The 13,744-nt window shown below is 42.4% G+C and overlaps 1 protein-coding gene across 2 annotated transcripts in view; it reads left to right on the top strand.

The window, feature by feature from the left end:
• The first annotated feature begins 1,909 nt into the window (after nt 1-1,909).
• LOC139556677 (pleckstrin homology domain-containing family G member 1-like) overlaps nt 1,910-13,744 on the top strand; it is a 96,685-nt gene continuing 84,850 nt past the window's right edge. For both annotated transcript variants that reach the window (XM_071370914.1, XM_071370915.1), the window contains exon 1: nt 1,910-2,417. In XM_071370914.1, coding sequence (XP_071227015.1) covers nt 2,408-2,417 — 10 coding nt within the window. In that variant the 5' untranslated portion in view covers nt 1,910-2,407. The remainder of the gene's footprint in view (nt 2,418-13,744) is intronic.

The following is a 13,744-nucleotide window of genomic DNA, read 5'->3' on the forward strand; positions in this document are numbered from 1 at the left end:
GGACGACGCTGGGCAAATTGTGTGCCGCCCTATGGTACTCCCAATCACGGCCGGTTGTGATACAGCCTGGAATCGAACCAGGGTCTGTAGTGACGCCTCTAGCACTGAGATGCAGTGCCTTAGACTGCTGTGCCACCTGGGAGCCCCAAGCCAAAGTAAGTGAAATAGATAATAAACAAAAGTGAAATAAACATAAAATAATTATTACTTAGAATTAAATAATAATGAAACGAAAAAATTTCATATTAGAAGTTACAAGTGCATACCTGATGGTATGTGGCTGCTTTGTTAAACAATTAATGGCTTCTTCTTGAATTCATTGATGATCAGATGTAACTGGTTCTGTTGCGCTACATTTTTAAAGTTGATAGACAACTTTAGCAGTGTTCCAAACTCCAGTCATGTAATGGATATCTTTTCACCCTTGTCTGTGGTGGTCTGCGAATCCACAACCTTCTGGCTACTTTGCCATGTAATGCTAACAAAATGAAGAACAGTTTCTAAATCTGCATATCTTGGTGGCGTCACAAAGCCTCTATGTTGTTAGTCTAATTAAAAAACATATGTTGAAATTATTTATACCTTCTCGAATTTGATTGTGCTGCGGCCGCTGGTTCAAGTTTCAGCACCACAGTGTAAGTTACTCGAATCTGTCTTATTGTGAGGTCAATAACAGAACATAAACTGTAGGCTAGTCCACGCGCAAGATTTTTGGGACTAGGCCTAATCAAAAATAATTTTCTGAAGAAACCTTTGACTCTCTTCCTAACCTGCCACCATAGCCTTACACAGCACAACCATCGGTTTTTGATCAGAATAAGCAGAGCAGGGTTGGAATATCCATTGCAGTGTGTAATGCAGCCTAGTTTTATTGACACCATCCCAGTAACTTTCTTAGAAATATCATTTTGCTCTGTGCTTCTACCGAGCATGCACTTCGTAGCCTATAGCCTATGGATCATTTTGATTGAAACCACACTAACTAGTCTATAGGCACAATTGATATTGAGCACTAAGCGGAGAATCAGAGACGAGGGGCGGCATGGAGCACACATTGACAAATAGCCTAATAAGCAACTACTTCTAAAACACTGAGAAATATTGACATTTTATCATTTACAAATTACTTTACCCTCCCCTGGACTAGATTTAAAAAAACACTCAACCCTCTCGTTGACTGAAATTGAAAAAGCATGACCCTCCCCCATTTCCCCCCCATTTTTTTGATCCATCCATCCCTAAGGCTGTCAGATAGGATAGTAGGGGTTTGTCCTCCAATTAACTGGCCGGAGTTGGAAGCAGGAGAGCTGGTCAGTGGTGTTATGTATTTGCTTAGCATGAGGTGCTCATTATGTGGCATGGGGAGAGGGCAGTCAGGGTTTGGGGTTAAGGGGAGAGGGCAGAGGCCTTCATGGGTCAATGGGTCCCCTCAGTGCTAGAGAAGGGTTGTGCTGCTGGAGATAGACCTTTTACTGCAGGCTGCCTAGGACCTGTTGGGGTGGGGTGGAGGGCACTAGTTGGATAGTTCGCAGTTTGAGGGTTCACTAGCGTTGTATGGTAGCCTACTGAACAGTAAGCTGCACTGTTCTGTGAACCTATTGACTAACCGCAGGGATTCAATGCCTGTGCTGTCACACACACAAACACACCCATACATAGTGTCTTTTTTCTTCATGCGGAATACAGAGACTTCCCGAGAGTTTGAAAAGAACGACCGACTTAAAAAAAACGGGAGGAGGAAGATAAAAGGAGAGAGAAGAGAGGACATGGGGAGAGAGGGCACTTAATGTGGAAATCAACTCCTTGTAATTTGCTGTGGGAGAGAGGGGGAGGAGTCGGGTGGAGGGGAAAGCCCAGGGGGGAGGGAACAGGGGAGAGCAGAGGTCATTCAGTCTGACGCACACAGAGACATACACACATACACTGAGTGGACATGCTACCACCAGAGAGAGAGGGAGAGAGTGAGCCCGTCTGAAAGAGGGAGACAGAGAGCCCAGTGAGAGACAGCTTCAGCAAGCCAGCAAAGAAGGGAAAGAGAGAGCAAGCTATAGAGAAACAATCTGAGAGAAATAAAGTATAGAAAGAGGGTTCAACAGCTGCTGCACCAGTGAGAAGCCTGAGTGTGTGTGTTAGGTGCCAGAGTGAGTGCGTGTTTATGAGTGTGTGTTCGGAGCAGCGGATGGCATGCTTGCTCCCTGAAGAAGGAAATGTATCCGACTGACTGAAAGAATGTGAGGAAGTGTGGGGGAATTTTGCATGCTGCGGGAAGGGAATACTGCGATTGGAATACTCTGCTCCTGGTGGATATGCAAACTTTCCTGGACTGTTGTTTTCTTTTCGAACCATTTACCCCTCTTCAGGGGTTTAAACTCATCTGTTCTTTTTGCTGAAGGAAAGTCGAGCCATTATGCCAACTGGTAAGTTGGATTTATTTATGTTATTTTGCTGTAGACTCTTTTATGTCCAATGCTATTTGGGGCCTCCTTCCATCTGTCAAAGGTTTTACATTGTCAGTTGGTTTTGTACAGTAAAGAACGCATAGATCAAGTTTTTTCTCAAGCGTCTGATCCGCAGTCAAAGGTGCATCAGAGTTTAGATTTCTTTATCTTTCATATCATGTTGTGTCTGTGTGGTAAACTAGGGTCCTTTTAATCACTGTCCTAGTCCTAAAGTATTTGAAGGTGAATGCCTTGATGGTGTGTCTGGTAGGAATGAATGTGTTTTTATTCATATACACATAAGAGCTGGCTCTGTTTTAGTAAAATATGTCATTCTTGCATCTGGAAAAGGTCATTTGAATGAAACTTGTTGTGTACTTTTATTGTCCTTATTGGTTTGTTAGTTGTCCTGTATCTAGCACCATTGTTGTCCGTTGTGTGTGTGTGTTTGCTTCGTTGTGTGCTGGCGGGATATCTTCTCCCTGCCTACAATGTTGTGTGAAGTGTGTGTGACCTCTTTATCGTTGTTCTCTCTCCTGTGCTGTTGTATGAACAGTGGTTTATAGTTGCTTTCCCGCAGAGTCAGTTGAATGGAACATGTTTGCTTTCTTGCAGGGATGTTGGTTCTTGCTAATTAGGAGTGATATAGATCATCCTTAGTTCCTCTCCTGTAACTTTTCCCCCACAGACGTTGTTCATATGTAGAGCGTATTCTCACTGACTGAGAGGTAGAGATATACACTGAGTATACAAAACATTAAGGACATGCTCTTTCCATGACATACAATGACCAGGTGAATCCATGGGAAAGCTTTGATCCCTTGTTAATGTCACTTGTTAAATCCACTTCAATCAGTGTAGATGAAGGGGAGGAGACAGGTTAAATAATTATTTGTAAGCCTTGAGACAATTGAGACAGATTGACAAAAGATTTAAGTGCCTTTGAACGAGGTATGTTCGTAGGTGCTAGGCGCACCGGTTTGTGTTAAGAACTGCAATGATGCTGGGTTTTTCAAGTGTGTATCAAGAATGGTTCACGACCCAAAGGACATCCAGCCAACTTGACACAACTTTGGGAAGCATTGGAGTCAACATAGGCTAGCATCCCTGTGGAACACTTTTGACACCTTGTAGAGTCCACGCCCCGATGAAGCCAAGATCAATGATATAAAGAATAATGGAAAAAAACTTGAGTACTTTTAAATGAAATTATGGGCAGAAAGACAAATTCAACTCCATCTTTCATCAAATCAGATGGCTTATTCATGACAAAACTATTTGATGTTGCCAATTATTTTTATGATTATTTAATTGGCAAAGTGGGCAAACTTAGGCAGAAAATGCCCACAACGAACAGTAAGCAATTGTATTCATGCATAAAAAAAATTATAATGAAAGAAAAGCAATGCTAGTTTGAATTTTGTAAAGCTAGTGTGGGAGAAGTGGAAAAAGTAATGTTATCGATCAATAATGACAAACCTCCTGGCATTGACAACTTAGATGGAAAGCTACTGAGGATGGTAGCTGACTCTATAGCCACTCCTATATGTCATATTTTTAATTTGAGCCTGGAGGAAAGTCTTTTTCCTCAGGCCTGGAGGGAAGCCAAAGTAATTCCGCTACCCAAGAGTGGTAAAGCTGCCTTTACTGGTTCTAACAGCAGACCTATAAGCTCGCTGCCAGCTCTTAGCAACCTGTTGGAAAAAAGTGTGTTTGACCAAATACAATGCTATTTCTCTGTAAACAAATTAACAACAGACTTTCAGCATGCTTATAGAGAAGGGAACTCAACATGTACTGAACTGACACATATGACTGATGATTGGTTGAAAGAAATTGATAATAATTAGATTGTGGGAGCTGTACTGTTAGATTTCAGTGTAGCCTTTGATATTATTGGCCATAACCTGTTGTTGAAAAAATATATATGGTGTTATGGCTTTTCAACCTCTGCTATATCGTCGATTTAGAGCTATCTATCTAATAGAACTCAGAGGGTTTTCTTTAATGGAAGCTTCTCTAATGTCAAACATGTAAAGTGTGGTGTACCGCAGGGCAGCTCTCTAGGCCCTCTACTCTTTCTATTTTTACCAATGACCTGCCACTGGCAAAAAACAAAGCATGTGTGTCCATGTATGCTGGTGATTCAACCATATACGCATCAACAACCACAGCTAATGAAGTCACTGAAACCCTTAACAAAGAGTTGCAGTCTGTTTTGGAATGGGTGGCCAGTAATAAACTGGTCCTGAACATCTCTAAAACTACAGTGCCTTGCAAAAGTATTCATCCCCCTTGGGGTTTTTCCTATTTTGTTGCATTACAACCTGTAATTTAAACAGATTTGTATTTTGGATTTCATGTAATGGACATACACAAAATAGTCCAAATTGAAGTGAAATTTAAAAAATGACTTGTTTCAAAAACGTCTAAAAAATAAAAAACGGAAAAAGGTTGTGTGCGTATGTATTCACCCCCTTTGCTATGACACCCCTAAATAAGATCTGGTGCAACCAATTACCTTCAGAAGTCACATAATTAGTTAAATAAAGTCCACCTGTGTGCAATCTAAGTGTCACATGTTCTGTCACATGATCTCAGTATATATACACCTGTTCTTAAAGGCCCCAGAGTCTGCAACACCGCTAAGCAAGGGGCACCACCAAGCAAGCAGCACCATGAAGACCAAGGAGCTCTCCAAACAGGTCAGGGACAAAATTGTGGAGAAGTACAGATCAGGGTTGTGTTATAAAAAAATATCCGAACCTTTGAACATCCCACGGAGCACCATTAAATCCATTATAATTTTTTTTAAAGAATATGGCACCACAACAAACCTGCCAAGAGAGGGCCACCCAACAAAACTCACTGAACAGGCAAGGAGGGCATTAATCAGAGAGGCAACAAAGAGACCAAAGATAACCCTGAAGGAGCTGCAACTTCAGTTGTGCATGTTGTGTAAATCAAATGATACAAATCCCCCAAAAATCTATTTTAATTGCAGGTTGTAAGGCAACAAAATAGGAAAAATCCCAAGGGGGGTGAATACTTTCGCAAGTCACTGTAAGAGCATTGTATTTGGTACAAATCATTCCTTAAGTTCTAGACCTCAGCTGAATTTGGTAATGAATGGTGTGGCTGTTGAACAAGTTGAGGAGACTAAATTACTTTGCATTACCTTAGATTGTAAACTGTCATGGCCAAATAATATAGATCCAATGGTTGTAAAGATGGGGAGAGGTCTAGCCGTAATAAAGACATGCTCTGCTTTTTTGACACAAAACTCCAAAAAGCAAGTTCTGCAGGCTCTAGTTTTGTCTAATCTTGATTATTGTCCAGTCGTGTCGTCCAGTGCTGCAAGGAAAGACCTAGTTAAGCTGCAGCTGGCCCAGAAAAAAGCGGCATGTTTCGCTCTCTTTGCTAAGAGTTGAGGAGAGACTGACTGCATCACTCCTTCTTTTTATAAGAAACATTAATGTGTTGAAAATCCCAAATTGTTTGCATAGTCAACTTACATGCAGCACTGACACACATACTTATGCCACCGGGGGACTTTTCACAGTCCCCAAATCCAAAACAAATTCAAGAAAGCGTACAGTATTATATAGAGCCCTTATTGCATGGAACTTCCTTCCATCTCATATTGCTCACATGAACAGCAAACCTGGTTTCAAAAAACAGATAAAGCAACACCTCACGGCACAACGCCTCTCCCCTATTTGACCTATACAGTTTTTGTGTATGCATTGATGTAAAGGCACACGTAGCCTACAATTTCTTTTTAATGTAGTTCTGTCCTTGAGCTGTTCTTGTATATTGATGTTCTCTATTATGTCCTTCTGTATTATGTTTCATATTTTGTGTGGACTACAGGAAAGGAAAGGTAGCTTTTGCAAAAGCTGCTGCTTTTGCAAAAGCTAATGGGGATCCTAATAAAATACCAACATTGAGGCTGTTCTGAAGTTTGTAGTCTGGTATATTTTCTGTGTAAAAGTGTCTGTGTGCTAAATTGACATGGAGTTATTTCCATGCAACGTTACTGTGTAGAGTTTATTTTTCACATGGGCCATGAATGAGCTATGCCTACTCTAAATTGTGTGATATTTAATGTCTCCCTCTGCACTCCTAATACCTCAGATAGCCGTTTGTTAGTTGGTGTGTGTCAGCAGATACTGAGTCGGTTGGTTGTTTGGTTTCCACTCCCTGCATGTCTGATTGAGTAGCTGTTTAGGGAGTGCCGAGATGCCATTCTGCAGCGCGTGACCAAAATTAGAGCCCTCGGGAGTGGCAGGAGGGGTAAGGAATGGGGGTGAGTGGGTGGTCATAATTACTATGTAGAGGCTCAGCGGACAATGCACCCCCCTCCTTCCACCACCCTACTCCAGCTTACTAAGACATCTGCCCCCATACTCAGCTAGCCCTGCTGGGGTGGGATGGGGATGGGGGAGGGAGCATGGGGAGGGTGGAGGGTGGGAGGGGGGCAGGTCAATTTGGGTGTAATCTTCCCCTCTCACCCTCAAAAGTTTTCATGTGTGTGTGTGTGTGTGTGTGTGGTGAGAGGTAAGGTGACTTAGGGAGGCTGTGGAAGGCGCAGGTTTGTGGGAGAGATACAGACATTCAAAATGGAAGAAGATTTGTAAGGGATAGTAGTGACAAGAGAGTGGTGTGTGTGTCTGAAGAAAGGGTGTGTGAGTATGTGTGGACTTTTTCCCACATTAGCAGTTGCCATACCAGGTGGTGATGCAACTGGTCAGGATGCCCTCGATGGTGCAGCTGTAGAACTTTTTGAGTATCTGGGGACCCATGCCATATCTTTTCAGTCTCCTGAGGGAGAAAAGGTGTGTCTCTTGCGCTTGCTCTCACTACCGATCTCCATCCTTCTCTCTATTTTGCTATCCACTCTCTCATCCACAAATGTTTTACTCAAATTACTAATTTCAACTCAATCGATCCCTCTCTCCATCCCGTTCTCCTTGTGCTTTTGTTGACACCCTCTCTCTCACTGTAATTTCTATAATTTGTGCCGCCAGCAGTGTTGGCTGTTCTCCAGTTCTCCCAATGAGAGTGAATCCCTCTGCGTAGGTCTGTCTGTGGCTTGGCTGCCGGTATAGAGATATAATGAGTTTACCTTGTTGTCTCTGTGCCAAAGAACTAGTGAGGTGGTTTATGAACAGTATCAGTATCATCTCCAGTGTTCAAACATGCCTGGCTCTCTTCAGGTTGAAGTGCTGTTGTGCAGCATGTGTAGCTAATGCCAATGCATTAGCGTGGAATGTTTTTCTCCTTTTTTACAAGCTCTCTCTGACACACTTGCGCACTTCGTGCAGACACACACACACAAACACACATTCAAGTACGAATGCACACACACACACACACACACACACACACACACACACACACACACACACACACACACACACACACACACTCACTTTCTCACTCTCTATCTAACATCGTTCTGTAATGTATGGCCCAGTCATGGCAGGTCTGTGTGTGTCTTGTGATCTTTGCTTTCTGGTATTCTCTCCCATCTTCTATCCTCTCCTCTTTCTCTATTCCCTCGGTTTCCTTTGGATTCATTGAGCTGCAGCGTGAAATCCTGAGTGACACTTTTAGGTGTTAAACCTCGGTAGAGATCCGCCCCGCATCTCTATCAGAGAGAGAGAGAGGCGGAGAGAGAGACCGGGAGGGAGGGGGACACTCGGAGGACAATATTTCAGAGCCAGAGAAGAGAGTTGATACAGACAGAACCCTATGTAGCCCAATATACAGTGTAGAGAAAAAGTATGTGAACCCTTTGGAAATACCTGGATTTATGCATAAATTGGTCATAAAATTTTATCTGATCTTCATCTAGGTCACAACAATAGACAAACACAGACTGCTTAAACTAATAACACACACAATTTTACATTTATGTCTTTATTGAACACCCCGTGTAAACATTCACAGTGCAGGGTGTAAAAAGTATGTGAACACATGGATTTAATAACTGGTTGACCCTCTTTTTTTTTTTAATTTCACCTTTATTTAACCAGGTAGGCTAGCAAACCAAAAGAGTTTGACACATACAACAACACAGAGTTACAAATGGAATAAACAAACACTCAGTAGAAAAAGTCTATATACAGCATGTACAAATGAGGTAGGATAAGGGAGGTAAGGCAATAAATAGGCCATGGTGGCGAAGTAATTACAATATAGCAATTAAACACTGGAATGGTAGATGCAGAAGATTGATGCAGTAGATGATGCAGAAGAATGTGCAAGTAGAGATACTGGGGAAGGAGCAAAATAAATACATAAATACAGTATGGGGGTGAGGTAGTTGGATGGGCTGTTTACAGATGGGCTATGTACAGGTGCAGTGATCTGTGAGCTGCTCTGACAGCTGGTGCTTAAAGCTAGTGAGGGAGATATGAGTCTCCAGCTTCAGTGATTTTTGAAGTTCATTCCAGTCATTGGTAGCAGAGAACTGGAAGGAAATGCGGTCAAAGGAAGAATTGGCTTTGAGGGTGACCAGTGAGATATACCTGCTGGAGCGCGTGCTACGAGTGGGTGCTGCTATGGTGACCAGTGACCTGAGATAAGGCGGGGCTTTACCTAGCAGAGACTTGTAGATGACCTGGAGCCAGTGGGTTTGGCGACGAGAAGGAAGCGAGGGCCAGCCAATGAGAGCGTACAGATCGTAGTGGTGGGTAGTATATGGGGCTTTGGTGACAAAATGGATGGCACTGTGATAGGCTGCATCAAATTTGTTGAGTAGAGTGTTGGAGGCTCTTTTGTAAATGACATCGTCGAAGTCGAGGATCGGTAGGATGGTCAGTTTTACAAGAGTGTATTTGGCAGCATGAGTGAAGGATGCTTTGTTGCGATATAGGAAGCCGATTCTAGAGTTAATTTTGGATTGGAGAAGCTTGATGTAAGTCTGGAAGGAGAGTTTACAGTCTAACCAGACACCTAGGTATATGTAGTTGTCCACATATTCTAAGTCAGAACTGTCCAGAGTAGTGATGCTGGACGGGCGGGCAGGTGCGGGCAGCGATCGGTTGAAGAGCATGCATTTAGCTTTACTTGCATTTAAGAGCAGTTGGAGGCCACGGAAGGAGAGTTGTATGGCATTGAAGCTCGTCTGGAGGTTGTTAACTTCTACCGCCTCAGAAACCCGGATCCGGGAGCACCCCCCACCACCCCCACCAGTAAAAAAGCTGACTAGCATAGCTAGCATAGCGTCACAAGTAAATACTAGCATCTAAATATCATTCAATCACAAGTCCAAGACACCAGATGAAAGATACACTTCTTGTGAATCCAGCAATCATTTCTGATTTTTAAAATGTTTTACAGGGAAGACACAATATGTAAATCTATTAGCTAACCACGTTAGCAAAAGACACAATTTTTCTTTGTCCACCATTTTTTCTCTCCACCAGTAGCTATCACCAATTCGACCAAATAAAGATACTGATAGCCACTAACCTCATCAGATGACAGTCTGATAACATATTTATTGTATAGCAAAGGTTTTGTTAGAAAAATGTGCATATTTCAGGTAGAAATCATAGTTTACAATTGCACCCACCATCACAACTCGACTAGAATAAATACAGAGAGCAACGTGTATTACCTAATTACTAATCATAAAACATTTCTTAAAAATACACAGCGTACAGTAATTGAAAGACACAGATCCTGTGAATCCAGACAATATTTCCGATTTTCTAAGTGTCTTACAGCGAAAACACAATAAATCGTTATAGTAGCATACCACATGTGCAAACATTACCCCAGCATTGATTCAAGGCAAAAAGAGCGATAGCATTATCACCACCAAAATATATTAATTTTTTCACTAACCTTCTCAGAATTCTTCCGATGACACTCCTGTAACATCATATTACAACATACATATAGAGTTTGTTCGAAAATGTGCATATTTAGCCACAAAAAAACATGGTTATACAATGAGAATAGTAGCCAAACTGGCCAGAAAATGTCGGGCGCCATCTTGGACAGTGATCTAGTCTAATGAATAAATAATCATAAACTTGACTAAAAAATACAGGGTGGACAGCAATTGAAAGACAAATTAGTTCTTAATGCAATCGCTGAATTACATTTTTTAAATTATCCTTACTGTGCAATACAGGGTGCGCCAAAGCGAAGCTACCCCAAAGAAAATGGCGGCATATGCGTTTAACATTTTTCAACAGAACAACGATTTATCATCATAAATAGTTCTTACTATTAGCTGAACTTCCATCAGAATCTTGGGCAATGTATCCTTTCTCCGGTCTAATCGTCTTTTGGTCGAAAGATGTCCTCTTGTCCTGTCGAAATGGCCACTAACGTTCGGCATGTACTGGAAAAGTGTCCAACTATTGGAAGTGCGTCACAAAGAAATGCCAGAAAATCGCACTAAACGGATATAAATTGCTATAAAACGGTTTAAATTAACTACCTTATGATGTCTTTAACACCTATAACGAATAAAAATATGACCGGGGATATAGAAGTGGCTAAACCAAAGCTTGGAAGGAGGCCAGTCCGACGACCACTCTGCGTCGAGCGCACGGCTGAAAAGAAAGGTACTTCCGTATCTTGGTCTTTTATAAAGTCCCAGATTGCGCAATCGACCCCATTCAAATTGTCACCACTTACTGACATCTAGAGGAAGGCGTAGGCAGTGTTTGTAGCCCCACAGCATTCACAGGGACTTATAAACTGACCTGGGAGCAGGGGCCAAGATTTCTGAAATCTCACTCCCTGGCAGGAAAAGTGCTGTAGAATGAGTTCTGTTTCACTCAGAGACATAATTCCAACGGTTTTAGAAACTAGAGAGTGTTTTCTATCCAATAATAATAATAATATGCATATTGTACGAGCAAGAATTGAGTACTAGGCAGTTTAATTTGGCAACGTCAAGAAAAAAAAAGTGCTAACAGCTCCCCCTATTGAGTAGAGGTTAACACAGTGTCCTAAGAAGGGCCAGAAGTATACAGAATGGTGTCGTCTGCGTAGAGGTGGATCAGAGAATCACCAGCAGCAAGAGCGACATCATTGATATATACAGAGAAGAGAGTCGGCCCGGGAACTGAACCCTGTGGCACCCCCATAGAGACTGCCAGAGGTCCGGACAACAGGCCCTCCGATTTGACACACTGAACTCTATCAAAGAATTAGTTGGTGAATCAGGCGAGGCAATCATTTGAGAAACCAAAGCTGTTGAGTCTCCTGATAAAAATGTGGTGACAGAGTCGAAAGCCTTGGCCAGGTTGATGAATACAGCTGCACAGTAATGTCTCTTATCGATGGCGGTTCTGATATCGTTTAGGACCGTGAGTGTGGCTGAGATTGCATAGCGGGGAAGGTACGGTGGGATTCGAAATGGTCGGTAATCTGTTTGTTAACTTGGCTTTCGAAGACCTTAGAAAGGGCAGGACAGGGCAGGATAGATATAGGTCTGTAGCAGTTTGAGTCTAGAGTGTCTCCCCCTTTGAAGAGGGGGATGACCGCGGCAGCTTTCCAATCTATGGGAATCTCAGCCGATACGAAAGAGAGGTTGAACAGAGGTTGCAACAATTTCGGCAGATCATTTTTGAAAGAGAGGATCCAGATTGTCTAGCTCGGCTGATTTGTAGGGGTCCAGATTTAGCAGCTCTTTCAGAACATCAGCTATCTGGATTTGGGTGATGGAGAAATGGGGGAGGCTTGGGCGAGTTGCTGTGAGGGGTGGAGAGCTGTTCAGGGTAAGGGTAGGGGTAGCCAGCAATAGCCTCAACCAAACGTTTTCTGTAGTTGCGGATCAGACCTGCACAAAGGTCAGGAGCAATTTTGGACAATTCCTCTTTACAAAACTGTTTCAGTTCAGCAATATTCTTGGGATGTCTGGTGTGAGCTGTTCTCTTGAGGTCATGCCACAGCATCTCAATCGGGTTGGGGTCAGGACTCGTATTTTCTTCTGTTTAAGCCATTCTGTTGTTGATTTACTTCTGTGTTTTGGGTCATTGTCCTGTTGCATCACTCCTTCTGTTGACCTTCAATTGGCGGACAGATAGCCTAACATTCTCCTGCAAAATGTCTTGATAAACTTGAAATCATTTTTCTGGTGACGATAGCAAGCTGTCCAGGCCCTGAGGCAGCAAAGCAGCACCAAACCATGATGCTCCCTCCAGCATACTTTACAGTTCGATTGAGGTTTTGATGCTGGTGTGCTGTGCCTTTTTTTCTCCACTCATAGTGTTGTGTGTTCCTTCCAAACAACTCAACTGTAGTTTCATCTGTCAACAGAATACTTTGCCAGTAGCGCTGTGGAACATCCAGGTGCTCTTTTGCGAAATTCAGACGTGCAGCAATGTTTTTTTTGGACAGCAGTGGCTTCTTCCGTGGTGTCCTCCCATGAACACCATTCTTGTTTAGTGTTTGACATATTTTTGACTCGTCAACAGAGATGTTAGCATCTTCCAGATATGTCTGTGAGTCTTTAGCTGACACTCTAGGATTCCTCTTAACCTCATTGAGCATTCTGCGCTGTGCTCTTGCAGTCATCTTTGCAGGACAGCCACTCCTAGGGAGAGTAGCAACGGTGCTGAACTTTCTCCATTTATAGACAATTTTACTTACCGTGGACTGATGAACATCAAGGCTTTTAAAAAATAATTCCAGCTTCATGCAAGTCAACCATTCTTAATCTTGGGTCTTCTGATATCTCTTTAAAGGCATGGTTCACATCAGGCAATGCTTCTTGTGAATAGCAAACTCAAATATTGTGAGTGTTTTTTTATAGGACAAGGCAGCTCTAATCAACATCTCCAATCTCGTCTCAGTGATTGGACTCCAGGTTAGCTGACTCCTAACTCCAATTAGCTTTTGGAGAAGTCATAAGCCTAGGAGTTCACATACTTTTTCCAACCTACACTGTGAATGTTTAAATGACGTATTCAATATCGACAAGAAATATACAATAATTTGTGTGTTATTAGTTTAAGCACAATATGTTGGTCTATTGTTGTGGCTTAGATGAAGATCAGATCAAATTTGATGACCAATTAATGCAGAAATCCAGGTAATTCAAAAAGATTCACATACTTTGTCTTGCCACTGTATTATTGAAGTCTAATAGTGCATGAGCACTTTTTCAGAGTGAACCTACCAAGGGAGGACTCCGAAAGATGGGAAGAAAGGGTGGGAGAATGAGGGGAGGGTGGCGTTTATGACTGATGACCCTTCCTCTCCGCTCCCCTTTTTCTCTGTCTTTCCTGTTCTCTCCCTCTTGGGTTTGTCTTGATCCTGATCTGATTTAA

Source organism: Salvelinus alpinus, chromosome 27 (genome assembly GCF_045679555.1).
Source record: "Salvelinus alpinus chromosome 27, SLU_Salpinus.1, whole genome shotgun sequence".
Taxonomy (NCBI): Eukaryota; Metazoa; Chordata; class Actinopteri; order Salmoniformes; family Salmonidae; genus Salvelinus; species Salvelinus alpinus.